At 37.8% G+C, this 23,792-nt stretch overlaps 1 protein-coding gene and 1 long non-coding RNA gene across 4 annotated transcripts; one reads left to right on the top strand and one right to left on the bottom strand.

Moving 5' to 3' along the window:
• The first annotated feature begins 1,136 nt into the window (after positions 1-1,136).
• Positions 1,137-16,125, top strand: LOC135650783 (uncharacterized). 3 transcript variants are annotated; one of them, XM_065170385.1, is made up of 10 exons: positions 1,138-1,491; positions 2,778-2,870; positions 8,287-9,144; positions 9,757-9,850; positions 9,937-9,999; positions 10,090-10,950; positions 11,044-13,338; positions 13,427-13,496; positions 15,327-15,475; positions 15,608-16,125. In XM_065170385.1, the coding sequence occupies exons 2-10, from the start codon at positions 2,826-2,828 to the stop codon at positions 15,919-15,921; spliced, it is 4,749 nt and encodes a 1,582-aa protein (XP_065026457.1). In that variant the 5' UTR covers positions 1,138-1,491; positions 2,778-2,825; the 3' UTR covers positions 15,922-16,125. The 3 variants fall into 3 exon arrangements, with proteins under 3 accessions (XP_065026465.1, XP_065026457.1, XP_065026450.1); XM_065170378.1 differs by having other exon boundaries at positions 2,778-2,848; XM_065170393.1 differs by lacking the exon at positions 15,608-16,125 and having other exon boundaries at positions 1,137-1,491; positions 2,778-2,848; positions 11,044-13,334; positions 15,327-15,469.
• A 922-nt stretch (positions 16,126-17,047) lies between these two features.
• LOC135650806 (uncharacterized) lies at positions 17,048-20,588 on the bottom strand. The gene is made up of 2 exons (XR_010501629.1): positions 19,095-20,588; positions 17,048-17,266 (listed from the first exon to the last, which is right to left on the bottom strand). It is a non-coding gene; the product is annotated as an uncharacterized LOC135650806 (long non-coding RNA).
• Between the last annotated feature and the right edge of the window lie 3,204 nt (positions 20,589-23,792).

Below are 23,792 nucleotides of genomic sequence, written 5' to 3' on the forward strand. Positions count from 1 at the left end.
TGTGTGGCAATTCGTGAACTTACATTTTTGTCATCCGGTAAACTCCGATCATTTTTATTTACATGATAGCTGCAGCATACTGTTGTTAAATGCTAAAACATCCATTTTAGACAACCAACCTATCCATGAACCTCTGAGTTAAAAGTCACAGTTGTTATGTCTGGATTCAGTTGTTGGTTGCCAGGCTCAGCCAGAGCATATGATGATTACCTGCAAACAATTCAAGTAGATGATTTATTTTTTTCCTTTCTGGATTTTGCAGCATCTGAAGCCACTTTGTTGTAGTAACATCAATTCTAAGGTGAGATTCTTTACTTGACATTGCAGGTTTTGTTTCAGCATTAGGTTATCCATGAAACTGCTTTTGCCACTACAAACATCCTCTTTGTCTGAGTGATTACCTGTCTCTTTCTTCAGATCATCTTTAACAGTTGCTAGTTTCATCATTCATTCTTCTGTACAACATAATAATATATATATATATATATATATATATATATACATATATCATTTAGTAATTGTATGATATAATAATGTGTTGGACTAGTTCAAGAACTTTGGGCTTAACACAGTAGTCAACAACACATATAGTTGTTAAAATGAGAATGTGTGCTAAGTCATACCCATCTGATGCCATTCTGTAAATAAAGAACAAAAAAAAAAAAAGGTTTCGAGATAAATCTAATCTATCTTTATATTTTCCTCAGTTCACTGTTCAACATCAATCATAACTGCACACTATCATGAAAAGTGCACAGTTTTTTCTAGTCAATATATTATTTAACGAATCTATGAATATGATTCAACGGTCGTTCACAAAACGATTTAATTAATCAAAATTCACTCGGTTATAATAATATTTTGTTCTAATCATATTAAGCCAAAGAGTGAACACAATTGAATTGTTGCATCTCCACAATAATATGCGATACATATTTGGAGTCCGAGTTCATGGATAATATCTTACGGGGAACACATGCTTTGGCATGGTTCGACCTCCGGTTCAACCAGTGTCGAAACTCGCAGTTCCGGTTCAGCAACCGGTTGATCACTGTGCAAAATTATTCGAATTTTAATTTTCTTATAATACGAGAAAAAAAAAGTCATCGAGAATCCCGAAATAAAATGGTTTTCCTTCGATCTGATTCTCTCCCTCTCTCTCTCTCTCGACCATCTCTCACTCCATTCCGCTCACCTGATCCGAGCCCGAACCCTCTCCTTCTCTCGTTCTCCATCCGCTTTCCTGCAAACCCTAATCCTGATCTTAATCCTAATCCCCCGAGCCGTCATCCCTATCGACCCCTCGCTCTCACTTTCTTCTCGCCCTCGTATTCTCCGGGTTTGTCTCCTCGGAAACCCTGATTCGGCCTCTGCGGTTCCGATCTCTGCGTTCTGCACAACCAGGTGCGGTGAGGATGGCGGGCGGCAACGTGGATCTGCCGGAGGATCTCCTCCCTTCGAAGCTGGCGGACGAGGCCTGGGCCGGGAAAGGTGGTTACCCGACGCTTCGTTTCTTTGTTTGCGTTTCCTGGGATTCGTGTTTGCCGATTTGAACGGGTCGATCTTGAAGCCGGGTCTTAGTGTTTTGTTCTTCCGTTGTCAGATTTTCTTGCCGACTTCATTCCATTGTTAGCTGTGTACTTTTTCATGAACATGTTGATCGATGAGCTAAATATTGTTGCTAGAAAGAAAAAAATAAAACTCTTTAAAAGCAGCAAACAATAAGGACCAAAAATCATCTACTTGCAGGGGTGATTAGTTTTGTCATATCCTCACTGATCAATGTTATCAATGATTTTTTGAGTTTATGAAGGGCCTGGGGAATCTGCACTATGCTGCTATATGCTATTAGTAGTAACAATGAGTTCTGTTTTAGAGTTGTTGAAATCCAAGAGGTTCCTCTAGGGCCCAATTTAGATATATGTATGTTCTTGGATTTTTATTTTCTTTGAGATATTTTTATTTTTTTGTTTATGTTGAATCATGCAGTCGTCTCTTTAGTTTCTTTTGTTGAATTGGAAGTTTTTTCTTGTCAGATACTCTTACTGGTGGAAATGGCAAGGAAAAAAAAAACTTATGGGGTTTCTTGATAAGGGGAAGGGTGATTTACTTGATGCTGGTTTCTTTGATTCAGTTAGGTGGCATGCTCTGTTTTTGCAATTGTTGTAAATAGTATCCATCTGGATTTGTGACAGTGAAAGAGCAACTGAGCTTCCCTTTTGTAGGGCTTTTAGTGTCATATCTGGGTTAGACTTTGCTATAAGAATTGATTGAATTTGCTGCATTGCACAGAACTTATTTTAGTTCATAAATATTAGGAGCTTTGCTTTTGATGTGTATGCTAAGTTTGTCATCCATTGTTTATTATTTACTCCAGAATGTGTGAGCTTTTGCAGGACTTATAGTTGTAACCTGGTTCCATTTACTTGTCCGATGTATAGACTTGGAGTTGTATGATTCGGTATTTGCTTCTGCATAACCTATGGATATTTTTTTGTGAAATTTCTGCCATTCTTATTTAGCTTGCTGGTTAGTGTGTATTTAACAAATTTCAGAATCCTTAGTTTTACCAGAAACTTCTGGGAACTCTACCTTTCTGTTATTTTACATGCACATCAACTGACAAAGTCATTATGACTTTTTCCCATACATACTATTGCTTCTTATTGCCACCTTCCTCTTCGTTAAAAGGATCAAGATTTTCTGTATAAAATTCTGCTTTTGTTTCACTAACTTGTTAATATAATTCTAATGACTCGTATGTAATTCTGGTGCAGATCAAGTGACTTCTGAAAATAGTATTCCTCTGTCTCCCCAATGGCTCTATGCTAAGCCCAGTGACAACAAGGTTTGGCATTTCTACTGTACTGGTAGCATCTTTCTTTTCTACTATATGGTGATAATTTATTGTATTTTTCTATTTAAGTGGGCTTCATGATTGCTTGTTTAAAATTTTCATTCTTCTTTTGTGTTTGACATATCTTCTCCTTGTTCACTTTGCTTCCTTGCTGGTATTTCAGAGTTTAGTAACTTAAGCTTGTCATTTTCATCATCGTTTCTTCTTCAAAAAATATGTTCAGTTAAGGCCATAATATTTTCTAGGTGGTTTAGTTTCAATCCATTGGTTGGCCCCTATTTTTTTTCATTTGGGTAGTAAAATTCAATGATTTAAATAGGCGCTCGGGCGCTCGCCTAAGTGCTCGAGAGACACGAGGCCCGAGCGCCTTGTGTGTGCACTAGGTGACGCACTTCAATGAGGCGCCGCCTAGCCACTCGCCCGAACGCAAGCGCTAGGTGCTTCGGGCGAGCGCCCAACTCTATTAGGCGAACTGAACCGGTTTAAGGTTGGTTTGGTTTGTAGTTTCTTACCTCAAAATCATGCTTCGCACCTGCAGGACCCCGAGGAACCCTAGCGCTCCTTCTGCCTCTACCGCCAATGCTTTTTGCTGTTGCCTTCGCTACAGACGCAGCTAACCGAGCCTTCCTTTGTTGTCGACGGACGAGTCTGACCGTAGGTTCCTTTGCCATTGACGAACGGCCTCTGGAGCTTCCGTCGCTGTCGTTGTTGCTGTTTGCAGCTTTCGCCGTTGTTGTCCGTAGCTTCCACTGTTGCCGTTGCTACTGCCGGCAGCTTTCGTCGCTACCGCTGCTGCTGTCTCTGTGATTGTTAATATTTTTTTCTCCCCCCCTCTAACTTTAAGTAATATGCTGTTAACAATATATTAAATCGCTGTCGCTGTTGCTATCTCTCTCTGTTACTGTTAATAAATTTTTCTCTCCCCTCTAACTTTAAGTAATATACTGTTAACAGTATATTTTTAATTTAATATTATATTTTTAATTTAAATAATTATATTTTTAAATATATTATTTATTTTTATATTTTAATATTTCATAGAATTTTTTTTTCCTCTTCTAACTTAAGTAATATACTGTTAACATTATATTTTTAATTTAATATTATGTTTTTATTTAAATAATTATATTTTTAATTATATTATATATTTTTTATAGTTTAATATTTTAGAGCGTCTTGCTTCGCTCGAGCGAGCGCCTGCTACCTCAGGCGTTTTGGGACTTTGGTGCCTTTTGGCACCTAAAACTTTTTAAATCACTGGTAAAATTTAGCATAGGACCTATGTGAATAGACATCATAATTGATTCTAGTTGCATGCTCTTATTTATACTTTTGAATATCGCCAGCCTTCACTAGCATTTGAATGGAAAACTCTTTTTTGTCTAGTGGTGACTTGCTTTGACATTTCAATGTGTGCATGGTATTTTAACTGACAATATATATGCAGTTCATTTTAGTCCTTAGGAATTAACTTGTGAATCTGTCAAGCTGCTATTATGGTATCATTGTCAAGTTGATGAAATGGGATAACCGTATCTATCAAACCATAAGAGAGTCGAGGGTTAGATATAGAAAATTCTGTTAAGATGCTGGTCATAAGCCAGATAAATATTGAAAGAGAAAAGGACAATCATGGCCATGCAACCTTTAGTTAAACAATTTTTAATATGTCATTAAACCATACTACATTATTGTAATTAAGCTTATATTTATGGGTTTGCAAACCAACATATATATGGAACAATATCTTCTGTGACTGGATTCTTCTAACCTCCCTGATTTATCTTGCTGTTGAAATCTTTTTAATTCAAATATGTGCTGATTTAAACAGAGTAGGATTTTAAATGCCATTGGTCAAATTTCTGGAATTTGACCAATGGCAACAACAAAACTGAAAATCCTAATCAAGAGATCTACTGTTCAACCATTTTTATTTGCTGAATTTCTTTTCAATGCAGATATTATTTGAATGATTGAAGTCAAATCAGCATCTGATAGCAAGATATTACTGGCGTCTGATCTCTTGTTCTAGAAAATGATATCTCCAAATTTGCTTTCTAAATATGAACTCCAAATAAATAAATAAATAAACAAACAAATAAATAAATAAATAAATAAATATATATATATATATATATATATATATATATATATTCCAATAAAATCTCAGTCAAGCAACAACTTTAAAAGATAATATGCCTATTAGAAATCTTTTGCATTTGGACTGCTAAGATATATATATATATATATATATATATATATATATATATATATATATATATATATATATATATATTCCAATAAAATCTCAGTCAAGCAACAACTTTAAAAGATAATATGCCTATTAGAAATCTTTTGCATTTGGACTGCTAAGATCTAACTCAAAATAAAAGTCAAGACCAACTTAATTTAACCCAGCAATTCATTATAGACTTAATGCAAACTCAAAACAGCACCTAAGCTAAGCAAAAGATGACTTGATTTAAACCACTTTGATATTGATTTGAATTAAGTGAAACTACTTCAAATTCATGTATTTGAAGTTGTGGACTCTAATGATTGCTAATAAAATCAGTACTTCACAAACTCAATTAATTCTAACCAAAACTGGAATTGATCTTGTAGCTATGGCTGCATCAGAATTGCATGGCCATTAGTTTGCCATTTGATTTCTATGTACCATCGGTGGGTTGCATAAAATCAACAATTTGGAAAAGATGAACTTTCAACGATACCTTTTTGGCCTTAAAATTTTGAACTGTTCCAATTGAAATGCCAATCTAGTGCATGAGATTCTTGTCAATATGGGATCCAGGGATGATTAAGGTACACAACTAATAAGTAGAGCGATTATTTTTGTGACTCAAACCCTTGACACTAAGGTTGCAAACGAGCAAATTTTACATGGGCACAATAAGAATGAGAGTACTCAAATTTTGCATGCGAACAATATAGCACAATAATGCTATATTGTTATATGATAGTTAACCTGATGGCATCATATCTATTCTTCAGATTCACCATCAAGGTTCTGAAATGATTACTTGATTTATTTCACAAAAAATCATATCCTTGATCTGAAACGTGCTGCCCATGCTCGTTAATGGTCTATATGCTGAAAATCATGACTGTCTGAAGGATTTAGTTGCTTGAATGCTTTCCTTAAAACATTTTGTATTTTATGATATAGACTGACACTTGGGTACTCCTAAGTCTACTATGGTACTACGTAATAAAAGTACAGTGTGGTGGTATTTTGAGACTTGTGTATTAGCCTTTTTGAAAGGGTTCTTTTTAACACAGGTGTTAATGCATTAGCAGGTTGATTTTTCTTTAAGAATTACATCAAGTCTTTTCATGGGTTTCTTGGCCATGCTTGATATCTGCGCTTATATATATGCTTATGATTGTGGTTTTGGAAGTCTTAATGGTTTAAATGCAGGGCCTTCTTTTGGTTGTGCAGGTTGATACTAGATAACCTGTTAATGTTATGTGCTAATAGTGTATCATGTGGTCTTTTGTGATTTCAAACATCTATTTTTATTTGATATTTTCGATCATAAAAAAATTGGTGTGACAAGTGATTATTGGTGATCTTTACTGCTTTAGGAGATTTTTGGTTGCTAGTAGAAGTATTAGAATTAAGCATGATGCTTTCCGTTAATGGAAATTTTTTGATGAAATATTAATAAAATTGAGAGACAAATTTATCATCTTTTACTTCTTGAATTACTTGATTATGAGATGACCTTTGTGCTGGATCCATTCCTGGGTGTTGTAGCTTATAAGCAGGGTCTACCGTACCGAACTGTGCCGCCCGGTACGGGCGGTACGTACCGGTCCGACAGGTTGTCGGTACGCGGATCGTCTGTTACCGGTCCGAGTGCACTATAGCACTATAGCAGTGCTACAGTACTCGGCACACCTGGGTGTACCGCTCAATATACCGTGCCGTACCGGTACCGAGCCCAGGTCGAAATACCGGTATGGTACGGTATTGCGAACCTTGCTTATAAGAACTATTAAAATCATGTATGATGCTTTCTATTTATGCCAACCTTCTGGTGAAATATTTTTCATAAACAAGACATAGGAATTTAAATAATCTTTTACTTATGAATCTATCAGAGTTTCGTAATTTCGTATCGTATCGGTGTTTCAAGTTTTGCTTGGTATGGTACGATACAAGTATACCGAGCAGTACGTTAGGGTTTATCGCTCGGTACACACACACACACACACACATATATATATATATATATATATATATATATATATATATATATATATATATATATCTATATGTACACACATACATATATACATATATATATATATATAATATAATATAATATAATATAATATTAGAAAAAAGGAGGCATACATTGCCTCGGTGACGTCGCCTCTTTTTCTTCTCCTCGTTGCATCAGACGAGGAGAAGACCGGTCTTCTCCTTATTTGCGGCGTTCGGCGAAGGCGTCAAAGGTCGCAGATGCCTCCGGCCTTCAGCGAAGAGCGCAGCGAAGGTCACAAGCATCTTCATCCTTCGGCGAAGAACACGGCGAAGGTCGTAGGCATCTCCGGCCTTTGGTGAAGAACGCGGCGAAAGCCGCAAGTGTCTTCGGCCTTAGGTGAAGAACATCGCGAAGAAGAAGTCGAGTCGTCGCCTCTCTGTTACCTTTTGGATTGGGATCGTCGAGGGAGGGCAGCGCCGAATCGGGAAGCGTAAAGCTTCTCCCGATTCTCCCTCTTCTTTGAGCGCCTTCTCCCTCTTCTCCCTCGACACTTCTTCTTCCTTCACCGTAGCCAGGCTGATATCGACCGGTAGTAGGTGGCCACGTATCGGTTTGCTGGTGGATTGGTACGGTACCGGATGGTATCATTCAAAATTAAAATCCTTGAATCTATCAATTAAAAAGGGTCATTATCCTTGCACTTAATTATTCCACTTAACCTTCTTTGTCAGAGACTTCGTGCAAGTGGAATCGTAAAGTTATATTCATTTAGTTCCTTCAATTTGTTGCAGATTTTCTAGTCATCTAGCATTCAACTGTTCCATATAGTTGAGTACAAGAATAGCTAACAATTTGATGTGACGGTGGCTGAGACAAGACAACTTTCTCAAACTTTAATAACCTGTAGGATCTTTTTACTTAATCTAAACTTAGAAGTGGCAATACTTTTCAAAAAATGAAGTACTATAGCATTATGGAAACTTAGATTCTTTCCGTGAGAAGCAGCTTTTGATCAAGAATGTTTGTTTGTTATTTCATAGTATTTGTTGTGATCAAGAAATTGCAAGATCTAATGTAGTGCATCATGCATTATATCTGTTTTCTGTTTGTTCATCATTTGCAGTCTTGTTGCAGTCATGTTTGTCTTAACTAATGCTTTTTAAATATTCTGACTATTGGCCGTATGTGTGACAGGATGCTCGGTCACCCAGCTTGGCACCTTCTGTAACCTTGCTTGACTCCTTTCAGAATGACATGCGGCGTTTTGATGGCTCACTGGATAAGAAAGAATGGAGAAGGAATGCCAATGATCTTGAAAGCAATCGCCGATGGCGTGATGAGGAGAGAGAAACTGGTTTGCTTGGTAGGAGAGAATGGAAAAAGGAAGGTGACCGAGAAACTGAGTATCGTAAAAATGACCGCCATCCTGACAATATTTCTATGAGAGAAGCTCCTGATTTGAGGACTTTGTCCTCATCTGATTGGTTGCATGAAGTTTCTAATCGTAGTGCAGGCAATGAAAGTCGCCGTGATAGTAAGTGGTCATCAAGGTGGGGTCCTGAGGACAAAGACAAGGAGCCATGGAAAGAAAAGAAAGCGGACGTAGATAAAGATGGTTCTCATGCTGAGAAACAGTCTTTTATTGCTAACCTCCGTCCCTGGTCTGGGTCTGATTCTCATGATAGATGGAGACCTCGACATCGTCAGGAAATTCATTCCAGTGGATCTTCAGTGCTCCGTGCTGCACCTGGATTTGGTTTGGAAAGAGATCGTGTTGAGGGTCCACCTGTGCCTTTCACTTCTGGTAGAGGTAGATCAAACTCTGTTACAGTATTGCAATTTGGCAAATCATCTGCTGCTGGCCCCATTGGTGCAGTCCCAATAAATAAAGAACAGTTCCGGTATCCCAGGGGAAAACTTCTTGATATCTATAGGAATCAGAAGATGTCTGTTGTTGATGCTATCCCAGATGGTTTTGAAGAAGTTCCTCCAGTAACAGGATCTAGTTCTCTAACTCCTTTGGCCTTTGTTGCACCTGATGTAGATGAAGAGGTAAGCTGAATTGTAATTTATCCACTAGATCATTGTTTTCTCTTGTCGCATTTGCAGCTAAAGTGATCCCTCCAAATCTTGCATATCGGAGAAGATTATACAAAGATTGCAAATACTTTTGTAGTTCTATTGCTTTATTTACTTATCTTATGTGAACATAGATATAGTTTGACATTGAAAGAGAACTTGTGGAAATAATTTGATTTTGGAAAGTAGAACCTGAAGAATTTATTTTGTATTGAATGATAACTTTGATACATATATTTCATGCGGAGAGGTTTGTTAACTTTGTTTATTGTTCTCAATAATAACGTGAAAAAGGCACTACGATATGATGACTTGTGAAATTATGATCTACAAATGACAAATGATACATGCTACAGTTAGTTTAGTGCCAAGTAACCATTACTAAAAGCACAGCGCATGCCTTCACTTTACCTGCATGGTCATAAATTTTGGTTGGAAAATGTGGTCTATGAAAATTTTAGTTCACATTGTTTTTTGTGCTATTATTTTTGAAATTTCTAGTCAAGCTATGTGTTCTATCTTGATGGAGATAAATCTTTCCGATGGACATATATATTTTTTAAATATTGGCTGCTTGTCTTAAAGGTTCTTCTGAAAGATATTTGGAAGGGGAAGGTCACAAGCCATGAACTCAGTTTAAGTCAGGAAAAGGCAGTGATAATTAATGAGACTGAGATTGGTAAGCAACATGCCATAATACTCAATTCAATCTGAGTAGTGAGTAAGCTTACTGAATCATGTTATTTATTAATTTTTTGTATGTAGATGGGGGCAAAACCATAGTTGAGAAGAAACATGATGAAAAGGGATCTATTACCACTTCTAGAGGTCATGAAATACTTGTGTTGCATATATATTTAAAGCTCTTCTTGACTTTTGTTGTTCATTACTAAAAGTTCTGTTGATTTTTCATTTTAGATCTGGATACGGACTGCAAAAGTGAGAATAATCCTGACATTCGGATTAACTTAGTGGGGCCTGATGGTCTGGCTCCGGTGGTGGTAGACCATGATGTTGTTTATGATAAACCAGTTTCAGATGGTAACATTATTAATTCTGAGATTAATGTTGGTGAGATAGAACTGGTAAATGTTGATGGGCGATCATGTCTTTTGGACATTCTGAAGAATATCAAGTTAGAAGGAGAGGATTCAACTGTTTCACTTGATGTTAGTGCTATGTTACCTGATGAGTCATATCCTTTGTTTGATGCATCTTTTGAGATCCCAAACACCAACAAGCATGAAATCAGCAAAATTGAGAAAAAGCATTTAGAGCAGGGAACTTCTCTTGAGGAGTTGAGTTTATTATACCAGGATCCCCGAGGAGATATACAGGGTCCTTTTCTAGTTGTCGACATTATCTCATGGTTTGAACAAGGTTTCTTTGGTACAGATTTACCTGTGTGTTTATCAGATGCTCCCGAGGGCACACCATTTCAACCACTAGGTGAAATTATGCCTTACTTGAAACTGGAGACTCATACCATCTCGGATGCACCGTCTGCTGAAAATTTTGAAGCTGTGGACACTACAAGGGGAAACCTGGATGCTTGTGTTGCCTCGTCCCATTCTAATGGCTCTTTTATTACGAATGGTCAACAACGGGTGCTATCATGGGATGCTCTGGGTCATCACATGAAACCCAATGTTGTTGAGAGTGAAGCTTCAGTAAATCCTAACAAAGAAAGGCTGTCTTTTTCCAATTCAGAAGCACCTCTGGGTACCGCATGTGTTGACGGAAAAATCTTCCAGGATTTTGCTGGGCAAGATGCAGAAGGTTTGTATTGCTTGAGCTATTTGCCTTATATATGGGTTGATATTTAATGTTTGTCAAATTTTGTAGTTGCTGAATAGAACTTTCTGTCTGCAGTTGTATCGTTTAGTGGTAGGCCTATGAGTGACATGGAGGTGTCAGGAAAGCTTGTTAATGACCACATTGCTCTATCAAGCTCCACTACTGGTCATCATTTTATGGTGGCGGATACAGGAAATACTAGTTTTTCCAGCCATAAGATTTCAAGAGATAATGACTTAAATCCTCTTGGATTGTTGTGGTCTGAGCTGGAAGCAACTCATGTGAAGCATCCCCTTTCATCAACTATTCCTCTCTCGTCTGAGAAGTTGATTGACAATCATGATGCTGCAAGAAATGCCTTTCTGTTTAGCCACAATCAGGAACAGTTTAATTTAACAAGTGACTACCCTGTTGCTAAAGAATCATGGGCCAACAACTGCAGAATGAGTAAGGGTTTAAACATAATTCATGATACCATTTATGCAAATAACTTGTCACGGTTTGAAGCCCAGCCCAACCAATTAAATTTAGAGCAACAATTGCTCTTCCAACAATTACAAAAGCAGCAACATGAAGAGCAATGCTTGCTGGCCCATCAAGATGTTGAGTTTGCTGGAAAATTCTTCAATCAGATGCATAGATCTGTCCACCAGCACCACCTTGTTAATCAACGATCTATGGAGGATCTAGAGCGCCTACTGAAATATCAGTTTGAACAGCAGCGGCTTCTTGATCAGTTGCAGCAGCAACATCAATTGCATCAACGACATCAACAACTGCAAGAACATCAGATGCAATTACTACAACATCATCTTCAATTTCATGAACCTCAACAACCACAGAAGCAGATTCATCGTGGAGATTTGTTGCATCAGCATTTACTTGAACCTGGTTCTGGAGCATCAAATATTGATTCTCATGAGATGAACATGTTTGAACAGGTTCTTTTAAGGCAGCATCTTTTGAATGAGACACACCAACAGTCTCATAATCTTCTGCTGCATCATGACGCAACTATTGAGCAACTTCTCCAAGCAAATGTTTCCCGGAGCTTGCAGAGGCGGAATCATAATGATCTATTGGATGTTCTATCTCATTCCAAGCAGAGGCAGGTGCCTCCGTTAGAACAACAATTTCTTTTAAGGCTTCAGCGCGAGCAGCTTCAAGGACAAAAATACTCCACTGCTTCAAGGAAGCTGCCTGGCATGGAAGAAGAGAGACATGTAGGAGGGGTCTGGTCGGTTGATGAATCTGGTCAGTTCATCAGAACTGCAGCTAGTCCCCACCAGAACCATTCTGCCAGACTTGGCCACTTAGACATTTTGCGGACGCCACAGTCACTTTCATCACCTGAACAGCCAAGCCATCTTCATCGAAACTTTCCATCACATGAGAGAATGCAACAAGGTCCTTATGAACGAGGGCCACATCCTATAGACAGGTCAATGCATATGCATGCAGTTACTCCTAATTCAAACTTGAAACTCTTAAATGCCATAGCACGAGCTCAAGGTCCAGATGGACAAGGACATCTTGATCATTTCCATACTCCTGGTCAGATAGGACAATTTCCTTCTAGTGCTCACCCTTGTCAAAGTGACGTATTTGAGTTCACCGGCACACACTTGGATGCAGCAGAGAAGCTCTGGTCTGAGCCAAGCAGGCACCAACCAGCTGATTTAATGCAATCCCATCTGAAGCAGTTGCAAATAGAAGCAGAAAATCAGAGGAGGGGCATCAATATGATTGAGGACCCAAACTGGGCATCATATGTAGAAAATGATGGAAACTCTGAATATGGGTTCAGAGACTTAATCCATCGAGAGATTCCTCAATCTCAACATACTAAAGGGTTGGTAGTTGCTACTGCTACGCCATCCTATGAACAAAGAGATTCTTCTTGGATCTATTCTCAGCCTGTTTTTGAACATGCTTTTAAGCTTGGCCCAGATAGAGCAGGATTGAGTAGTTCTTTCTCAGAAGGTTCTTTATTTGCTCAAGTAGGACAGCCACCAAATGAACAACTTGTAAACAATAATTTGGAAGATGGTGTCAATAACTTTGAAAGTAGCAGGTCAACTTTGAGATCTAATTCTACAACATCACTTGAACAGAAACATTTCCAGTCAGATATGGATTTAATTGAAAGAGATAAGTTTGTTAATTATGTTGGTGGTGCTTCCTTGCAACGGTTAGGTTTCTCCAATCTTGTGGAGGGGGAGAGAGGGAAAATGCAGGGTCTAAAAGGTACTTCTGGGACTCAATCAGCTATGGAGACACAGGAAAGTGGGGTCATGCAATTCGAAGGTGGAGGTCATGAAGAGCAACACATTGACAAGCCTTCCAGACATGATTCATCTGGCAAGGCTGGTAACTTGTCTAACAGTTTTTTCTATCTCTTGGTTAATTACTTTTCCACTTGGATGATTCAGATAGCTATTGTCTTGATTTTCTGCAGGTGGAGGATTGGTCTTCTACAATTATGAAATGGGACTTGATAGTGCTAACCTTGAGGAGACCAATAACATGTAAGAAGTTCTCTGCCAATTAACTAATTTATTGAAAAGGATGATCAGTGAGAATGTTTTCTTTCCCTTATGAGTCATGAGAATTTGATGTTGGATTATTTTTCACTGTTTAATTAAGTTCCATATATTTGATCTCTTTCTTGCTTATTACGATTTATGACCTATGAACATTTTTCAAATGGATGCTGATTGATTTATCGTTAGATCTTTTGGTGATTGAGTTTGTTTGGATTTTTGTAGAATATTATTTATTTATTATTTCTAGTAACCTACTATACTTGTGTGTGCATACATATGTGAACTACATTACTAACTGTTCTTGATCATGACAAAGACTGATGCTAACACTTTGAGATCATCAATCCTAGTGACAAGATTTTTTTACTAGCTCTTTGTGTGTTAGGATATACATCCATATGTGTTAAATACTTGAACATGCAAATACATGTACACATTTTTAGATGCATATATACACAAGTTTATCAAAAGCAATCTGGAACAGGCGCTTCTTACCTTCCTCTGCCTATTCCTCTCTACTCTGTCTCTCCTCCTCTAGCCGTCCTCTTTGGGCTAAACTTAGGGTGTTTCTTAAGAACTTTTTAATCCCTCCCCATATCTCTCTTAACTGATATTCTTGCATCTCGCACCGTTGCCTCCCGCTGTGTGGTACTGCTTCTCATCCTTCACTGCCTCTTCTTCCTTGTCCAACCTTGCCTGGTCTGCTCCTCTCTTTCTCCTCTTCTCTCCTACTTCTCCTCTTCTTCTTTTTTCCTTCTCCTCTTCTCTCCTACTTCTCCTCTTCTTCTTTTTTCCTTCTCCTCTTATGCCCTTTTGGATGCCAATTAGTATGTACTGACCCAATTACGATGGCACTAACCGCCATCATGTGCATGCATGTCTTAGAATAGACAAGTTGCAATTAGTGTTTCATTACTGTGGTGTGAAACTTAGAATAGACAAGTTGCAATTAGTGTTTCATTACTGTGATGTGAGACTAAGGGATGAAGTATTGGCATGATATTAGGTATGAATCATTCATTTGGGTCTCGAGGACCCATTGGTACCTTGGAGTATGATGAGGGAGGGAGAAAATGGATAATTTATTAGATGATAGAGACAACTCTGGGCTAGAGGTCTAGTAGAGTGTGACCTTAAGGTTACTTGGATATTCATCATACAATAGTTTGTGGTATCAACCAATTCTGATATGATAATGCTGATCTAATATTTGCTGATTTATTGGTCTTATACTGAAAAATTAGTTGGAGTTTGTTATCATCAAACAAACATAAACCAGAATCGGTTGTTTTTGACCAATTCTAGCTTCAAAAGGGGAAATGAGTGAGTAGAGGAGTAGAGGGAAGCTGAGATAAGGGAATTTAAAAAGGAAACCAGTTACTATGATTATAAAACAGAAAAGGCAATTCTTGATATTTGCTGTCAGTTAGAACAAGCCATAAATTCTATTGCATTTGTTATTCTCTATAACCATTATATTTGTTGTATGTTAAACAAGAATATTCATGCCATATTGGGACATGCTGAAAACAAGAATACTGTAGCAATGTTCCAGCATACCATATGTTCGTATGCCAGTATGAACTGGATCTGGTATTCTTGTTGATCTTCCAGAAAAGGCAACCCTTGGGTAAAATGCAAATTTGATCCTGTTGATCCGGTTTGTAAAGTTTAGGTACCAATCGGAAAGAATGACCGTTTTGGAGCCTTGCTTGTGATCGCTTATGCATTCATAAAGATAAATGACAGCAGATGCAGACTGTTAAACTTAGTCTTCAATTTTGTTTATGCTGTGCTGTTCCTGTTTTGCAGGATTTCTGGTGATCTGCCAAAAGGAACTGACAAGTTGTTCTCGAAACATGCCTGCGATCTTCCTGCTACATCACCTGCAACAGTATCAGACCTGATCTCTTCTCGACCTCCCGAGAGAAGGAATCCTATTACTTCTGGATCTTCCAAGGGTAATGCTATTCCTAGTTCTCCCCTACCTTTTGTCCGTTTCTCTTCTAATTATGGTACCTTGAAGACTTTTGGTCCTTTGCTGTAGATCATCAATTCTCTAACTCTGATTTGAAAAAAAAAAATTGATACAGAGGGAAAGCGAGAATCTGCAGGGAATCCGGCATCTCAATCTATAGAGACGTCAATCTCCAACAAAAAAGACTTGCGATTTTGTCAAACTTCCTCGGGCAATAATGCAGATGTTATAGAACCTTCATTCAGTGAGATGCTGAAGAGCACTAAAAAGCCGATGCCTGAGCTGGTCGAGACTCTAGAAGCCGGTTCCATTGGTAAGAGTGCGAAAAAAAGGGGGAAGAAAGGGAGGCAAATCGATCCATCTCTCCTTGGATTTAAAGTGCATAGTAACCGTATATTGATGGGTGAAATCCAGCGCCCAGATGATTGAGTGTTGCACCCATTCCAAGCAGTATATGAGGTGGTGCCATTCCAAGCTTTGTACAGGCCCACGTGATTCTTTTCTTCTTCTCTCTTGGCAGATAAAGTTGTAAAGCATGGTTCAGATTTGAAATTCAAGAGTGGCCTCTTTGTATCGGCGGCATGAAACATGTGTACCGATCAGTGAGATCAATACAAGTCGCATCCTGCAGTATAGCCTGCCTTGGAAGTCGAAACTGGCCTGGGCGATCAATAGCCGTGACATTGCTCCCCTCTGCAGTTGATTCACCGGTTCTTGAAAACAGATCCGAGCGTTGAAACATGTCTCTTTCACTTCATGACTCTGCCATAGGGACGGGGGTAACTGTGTATAAAGCTCCCGACAATATTGAAATTTTGATGAGAGTTTAAATTTTATTGATGGGAAGGACCGGTATACGTATCGATCTGAACAAATGCCTAAATGATACATCAAATTATAAGTATGTCGTTAGGAGACCAAGCAAAAATTATTTTTGAATTAAGTCGTAGAAGAAAATTAATGAGCTCATTTCTTGGACAGCGCAACATCGATTTTAATTGTATGATCAAACTAGGATGTACCAACGAGAAGCCTCGCTTGTATCTAGCTACAAAATCGATGGTGCTACTTTCTTGGTGAGAGATATTGAGATTAGACAATATTGATGAGACTTTCGAGGGTAGCTTCGAAACACATCGATTTCTCTCGTATTGGAAAACTTTAGTATCATGTAATAAGTTGATATTATTGTACGAAGTCAATTAGGAGTAAGTCACCTACCAATGATGTAAGTTGAAGGGATATCTACCACTAAAAACTTTGATTTCATAATCTTTGAGCGGGCTCCGTAGAGTTATGTGATCCCAAGGGGCTTGAGTGTAAAGGATATGGATCGTAAGTTTTGAGAGTTAAATAGATTTTTTAAAATGAAACAAAATATAGGATATCAATTAAAATTCTCACATATATCAAAATTCAAGATCTTAACTAAGACCATTAACACATCATCATGGTTGGGTCTAGATGCCCAGCCTCTTTTCTTGGAAGATGATATAAATCCACAAGCTATGTAATTTATACAATCATAACTCCAACCATTTACTACAAGTTCATATCATCGTAAACTAGACTTAACATTCCGAAATTCCAAATAAGAGAGATCTTTTAATACTTTTACAAGGTATATTCATTTCGGTTCATCGACAACATTTCATTACATACAAAATATACTTATATAATAATAACATAATAACCAACAAGACTTGCCCATAATTCTGAATAGCTCTCCACTGCCTCGGCCCAATTCAAACATCTCAAAGAGTGACAAGCTGACCTGAAAGATTTTATATAACAATGGAGTGAGCTAAAAATAACTCAGCAAGTGACAAAGCATATTCAGAACAAAAGAAATGATTTCAAACAAGTAAGATATCGTAATGCAAGGCAGAATACAAGAATTTTCAAGATACCATATCATTAGATACAAAATCATATATTGTCATTCGAAACCTATTTGGTTCATAACAAATGGAGCATAGAGTAATTGGAGCATATCAATAGCGTATGAAATGTTCCGGAGCATATCAACAACATATGAAACATTTAGGAGCATAACAATAGCAAATGAAACATTTCGGAGTATATCAAAGGCGTATGAAATGTTTCAGAGCATATCAATGACAAATGAAACATTTCGGAACATATCAATGGTATGTGAAGCATTTTGAAGTATATCAATGGCATAGGAAATATTTTGGAGCATATCAATAACGAATGAAACATTTCGGAGCTTATCAACGACGTATGGAATGTTTCGGAGCATATCAATGACAAATGGGACATTTCGAAACATATCAATGGCATATGGACCATTTCGGAGCATATCAAAGAACGAATACGAAATAGAAGCTCAAACGTCGAATTTGACGTTACATTCATATCATTCTTATCCAAAGCATGTATAGAAACACATAACCAAAGCTCTGGATATCATATCAAACATACAGAAGGTGAAGTGGGACTATAACATAATATGGTACATCCATTTCTGAATGACCACCAAACATAAGTCTCCCACGTCTGGGAGGTCTCCCACGTTTGGGAGCTCCATCCACCCACGTCTGAGTAAAGTCATAGGGATCGGCAGAGCATCACAGGCTCTATACATAACTCCCTTCACCATTTTTGGCAAAGGTTCACAATATCCCACAAACACCAGAGTACAAAAGGATAGTATGAACAATTAATAGCACATATCGAAAGCACACGCGGAACAACAAAACGTACATGTGCCTTTACGAGTCAATACGAAGTAAGCAATAATCTTTCACAATTGTATTCAGATTTGAAAGAAAATGAAAGCAAGAGCATTCAAGGATTCCAAGCAATCATATATAACTCAATTCAAATAAGAAGGTTAGATGAAATCAATTTCTAAAGGAATGAAACCAGAATATCCGAAATCGACCAAAGCTTGATTTCTGGCAGAATTCAAGAAGCACATTGAATAAATGATTCAAACTATCAATCGTGCTCCAATTTTACTCAGAAAATATATCATTGGAAAGATATTTCAATCTAGCTTCTGATGAAATAAGTTTCGTATAAATCAAGGTTTCCAACAAGGAGTTACCATTGATTTAATAACCAAAGGTCAAAAACAAAATTACTGTTTTGTAGAATCTGTAGGCTCATTTGAAAACAGAAGTTTGGGCAGGCAAACTTACTCCGAATTCTGAAAATAAGCTATCAAAAGAAATGTTTATGAGTCTATATTCTGATCAAATAAGTTTTGTCAAAATCAGATGTCAATACATGAAGTTATAACCATAATAAGGTAGAAAGGTCAGAATCTCAGAATCTCAGAAGTTGTTCAAAGTAAATGTAGAGATAAGATTACAGTAAGGAAAGATCAGGACACTTGCAATAGGAAAGATTAGAAAGCTTGCAATAAGAAGGATCGGAACACTTGCAATAGAAAGGATCGGAACACTTGCAATAGAAAGGATCGAAACATTTACAATAGAAAGGATCGAAACACTTGCAGGAGAAAGGATTGAAACACTTGCAATAGAAAAGATAACACTTGCAGGAGAAAAGATCGGGACTCTTGCAATAGAAAGGATCGAAACATTTGCAATAGAAAAGATCGAAACACTTGCCTTTCAAATATTTTGATCCGAAGATCCAAAGGTGTCCCAAATCCTTCGACTTTTCCTCCGTGTCCTCTCCCTGTTTCGTTTTCTACATGTCTTCTCTTTTTCCTCCACAACTGTAGCTCATGCAGAATATAGAGGCATAATCACTTGCTCTCTCTTACTCTCATTCCTTCGTTTTCTTTCCCAAACGTAGCTACCACAGCCACCGCCGCTATCGCTGCCATAGTCACCGCCCCTTCCACCACACTGCCTTCTTCCTCCCCTTCTTTTGCAGACACAGCTGCTGGATACGCAGTCGCTGCCGCCGCGGCCGGAATCCCGTCCGCAGCCCCTTTTTCCCCCTTTCCTTTCTTTTCTTTCCCAGCTGCAACTGCCGCAGTCGCAGTCGCAGCCATGGCCGCAGTCACCACAACCGCAGCCTCTTCTTCCTCCCCTGCTTATCTTCCTCTCCTTCTCTTCCAGCTGCAGCTGCCACTGCCGCAGCTGCCTCCCCTTCTCCTCTTCCTCTCTTCTTCCCTTTTCCTTTCTCTTCTTCTTCCTTTCCTTCTCTTCTTTCCCAGCTGCACTGCTGCAGTCACAGCCTCAGCCACGGCCACAGCCTCTTCTTCCTCCCCTGCTCATCTTCCTCTCCTTCTTCTCTTCCAACTGCAGCTGCCATCGCCGCAGCCGCAGCCCCTTCTTCCCCTTCTCTTCTTCCTCTCCTTCCCTTCTTCCTTCCTCTTCCTCTTTCCCTGCCACAGCTGCAGCTGCCACAGCCGCAGCCGCAGATACTTCTTTCCCTTCTCCTCTTCCTTCTCCTTCCTTTCTTCTTCTTCTCTTCTTCTCCTTCCTCCCCTTCTTCTCCCCGATGAACAGCACCTCCTTTCCTCTGTTTCCTCCTGCAGGAAACAGAGGTGCCGCCTCTTCACCCGCTTCTACTTCTTCTTTTCCTCTTCTTCTTCTTCTCCTCTTCTTCCCTTCTCCTACCCGACACCCCACACCTTCTCACTGCAGCCCATGCCGCAGCCATCCTTCTTTTTTTTCTTTTTCTCTTCTTCTTTTTCCTCTTCTTCTTCTTCTCCTCTCCAACACCCCACACCTCGTCTCCTCTGTTTCCGCCTGCAGGAAACAGAGGCGCTGCAGCCCTAGCTGCTGCCACCTCTCGCTCCTCTCCCACTTCCCTCTCTCTTTTTTTGTTCTTCTATTCTTCTCTTCTCCCTCTTCTTCCTCCTCTCTTCTTTTCCCTCTTCTTCTTCTTTTCTTCTTCTCCTCTTCTTCCTTTCTCCTCCCCAACGCCCCACAGCTCCTCGCTGCAGCCCTTGCCGTAGCCACCTCCTCTTTTCTTCTTCTTCTTCTCCTCTTCTTCCCTTCTCCTCCCCGACGCCCCACACATGAACTCCTCTGTTTCCTCCTACACGAAACAGAGGTGCTGCAGCCCTGCTGCAGCTATCTCTCTTTCCTCTCCCTCTTCCCTCTCTTCTTCCTCTTCTTTTATTCTCTTCTCCCTCTTCTTCCTCTCTTCTCCCCACGCCCCACCGCTCCTCTCTCTGCGTGGGGGGCGGTGGGATAAAACCGAAATTTCCGATTTTTTTTTACTTAACAGTTTAGTCCTTAAAATTTCTATATTTACATATAAGTCCTCTGATTTATAAATAAATTTTTATTAATAATGTTCAAAAATGATAGATATTATAGTGATCTACATCTACTCCACCGATTCCTCTTTCGTCGAAATGACTGGCATCCATTAAAGATCTTCTTTTAATAGACGAAGATCAACTACTATTTTACACCATTTTTCTCCTTTTCACAGGTTTAGGAGACAATCTTTTCACTCCCACTTACTCCTTTCATAAATTGTACTAATACTTAGAGCTTTTAGAGGAGGACTCATAAGATTACAATAGCATTTTTCTTCTTTTTTACGCTCAATTCTTGTGTAAGTTAACTAGGGATGAAAGGGATATTTATGGCCTAGGAACATATAGCAATGTATACAGGGCTCGTGATCTTGACAATAAAAAGATTGTTGCTCTAAAAAATGTGTAGTTTGACAATCTGGAGCCTGAAAGTGTAAAGTTTATGGCTAGGGAAATTCTCATTTTGCGGAGACTTGATCATCCAAATATAGTAAAGTTGGAAGGTTTAGTAACATCACGCATGTCTTGCAATTTATACCTTGTTTTTTAGTATATAGAACATGATCTTGCTGGTCTAGCTTCTTTCCCTGGATTGAAGTTCAGTGAACCCCAGGTGAGTTGAAATTTGTAATATATTCTTTTTGTTATATACTAGAGTATTATTATTTTATTTCAATATATACAATCAAGCTCATTCACAAGGATAATTCAACATGCCTAATTCTCTTCTAATAAAGTCAAATTGATCTTCATTTAAGGATTTTATGAAAATATCCACTAATTGATGCTTTGAATATGCTTAGTTCTAGAGTGTTGAATTGGATTTTTGGTTAGACAAATAGCACATGTATTATCACATTTTATGAGAATGTTTTTTAAGTAAATTCCATAGTCTTCCAATGTATTTTTCATCCAAACAACTTGTGCACAGCATGCACTTGTAGCTATGTATTTGGCTTCCACCGTAGATAGTGCAACCGAATTTTGTTTCTTAGAAGTCTAAGAAACAAGTGCATGTCCTAAAATTTGACATGTTCCGAATATGCTTTTTTTATTTATGCTATATCCGTCAAAATCGGCATCTGCATAAGCTATTAAATCAAAATTATCGGATTTTGGATACCATAATCCTAAATTAGGAGTTCCTTTAAGATATCTAAGGATTCTTTTAACACTTTTAAGATGAGACAATTTAGGATTAGCTTGAAACCTAGCATAAAGTCTTACACTAAATATGATATCCGATCTAATTACGGTGAGGTAAAGTAAACTACCAATCATTCCCCTATATATTTTTTGATCAAAGCTTTCACCACTTTCATCCATGTCTAACTTAGTGAAAGTACTCCTAAGAGTGCCTATAGCTTTTGAATCATCCATGTTAAATCATTTTAACAATTCTAATGTATATTTAGATTGATTAAGAAATATACCATTACTAAGTTGTTTAATTTACAATCCTAAAAAGAAGGTTAATTCACCCAATAGACTCATTTCAAATACATGACTCATACACTTGGAAAATAATTCACATAGTGATTCATCCGAAAACCAAAATAATATCATCAACATAAATTTGAACAATAAGAAAATTATTTTCAAAATGTTTGATAAATAATATAATATTAACCTTACCTTTTATAAAATTATTTAAAATAAGAAAGGAACTAAGCCTTTCATACCAAGCTCTAGGAGCTTGTTTTAAGCCATAGAGAGTCTTAGTCAATCTAAATACATAATTAGGAAGAAGAGAATTTTTAAATCCGGGAGGTTGTTCAACATACACTTCTTCATAAATAAAACTATTCAAGAAAGCACTTTCGACATCCATTTGAAATAGTTTAAAATTATTACTGCTAGCATAGGCAAGGAGCATCCTAATAGCTTCTAATCTTGCTACAGGAGCGAAGGTCTCTTCGTAGTCGATACATTCTTCTTGGTTAAAACATTTGGCCACTAGTCTAGCCTTGTTTCTAACCACGATACCGCATTCATCTTACTTGTTTCTAAAGACCCATTTAGTACCAATGACTAAATAATCACTAGGTCTAGGAACAAGCTTTCATACCTCATTCCTTTCAAATTGGTTCAATTCCTATTGCATTACAATAACCCATGAATCATCTTTCAAGGCTTCGTCAATGCATTTAGGTTCAATTTGAGAAAGAAATGTGGCGTTAGCACAAAAATTCTTGAAGGAAGAATGAGTTTAAATCCCTTTTGATGCATCTCCTATAATTAGCTCCTTTGGATGAGCATCTACATACTTCCATTCCTTGGGTAAGGAAATTTCGGAAAAAGATGCATCCAAGTTGCTATTTTGAGGAGGGGGTTCATTTAAATTCAAATTATCAAAACCAAGATCATCATCAAAATCATTTTTCTTTAACTCAGAAATTTCATTAAAAACTACATGAATATACTCTTCTATAACTAAGGTTCTTTTGTTAAAAACACGAAAAACCTTAGAAATGAAAAAGTAACCAAGAAAGATACCTTCCATCGGATTTAGCATCAAATTTTCCTAAGGCATCATTTTCATTCAAAATAAAGCATTTGCAACTTAAAACTTTAAAAGAAGAAACATTTGGTTTTTTGTTATTCCATAATTCATATGGAGTTTTTGATAGAGATGGTCTTATTAGAACCCGATTCATGACATAGCAAGCTGTATTAACGGCTTCGGCCCAAAAATACTTAGGTAGACTATATTCATTTAACATGGTTCTTGTCATTTCTTATAAATTTTTATTTTTTCTTTCAACTATCCCATTTTGTTGAGGATTTCTCGAAGTGGAGAATTTGTGATTATATCCATTGGATTCACAAAAACTTTGGAAGTCACGGTTTTAAAATTCGCCACAATGTTCACTCCGAATTGATGAAATCATGAAGCCTTTTTCATTTTGAGTAAGTTTATAAAATTTAGAAAAACATTTGAAATAATCACTTTTGTGAGCCAAGAAATAGGTCCAAGTGTATCTACTATAGTCATCTATAATTATAAAGGCATATTTGCTTCCTCCTAGACTCGTTGTGTCAATTGATCCAAATAAGTCTAAATGGATCAATTGCAATGGTC

This window comes from Musa acuminata, chromosome BXJ1-4 (genome assembly GCF_036884655.1).
Source record: "Musa acuminata AAA Group cultivar baxijiao chromosome BXJ1-4, Cavendish_Baxijiao_AAA, whole genome shotgun sequence".
Classification (NCBI taxonomy): domain Eukaryota; kingdom Viridiplantae; phylum Streptophyta; class Magnoliopsida; order Zingiberales; family Musaceae; genus Musa; species Musa acuminata.

Excerpts from the sequence above, each read along its gene's own strand:
- LOC135650783 (XM_065170378.1), top strand. The coding sequence starts at position 1,416 with ATGGCGGGCGGCAACGTGGATCTGCCGGAGGATCTCCTCCCTTCGAAG. Across the intron at positions 9,145-9,756 it reads CACCTGATGTAGATGAAGAG|GTTCTTCTGAAAGATATTTG; the intron begins GTAAGCTGAATT and ends CTTGTCTTAAAG. Across the intron at positions 13,497-15,326 it reads CTTGAGGAGACCAATAACAT|GATTTCTGGTGATCTGCCAA; the intron begins GTAAGAAGTTCT and ends CCTGTTTTGCAG.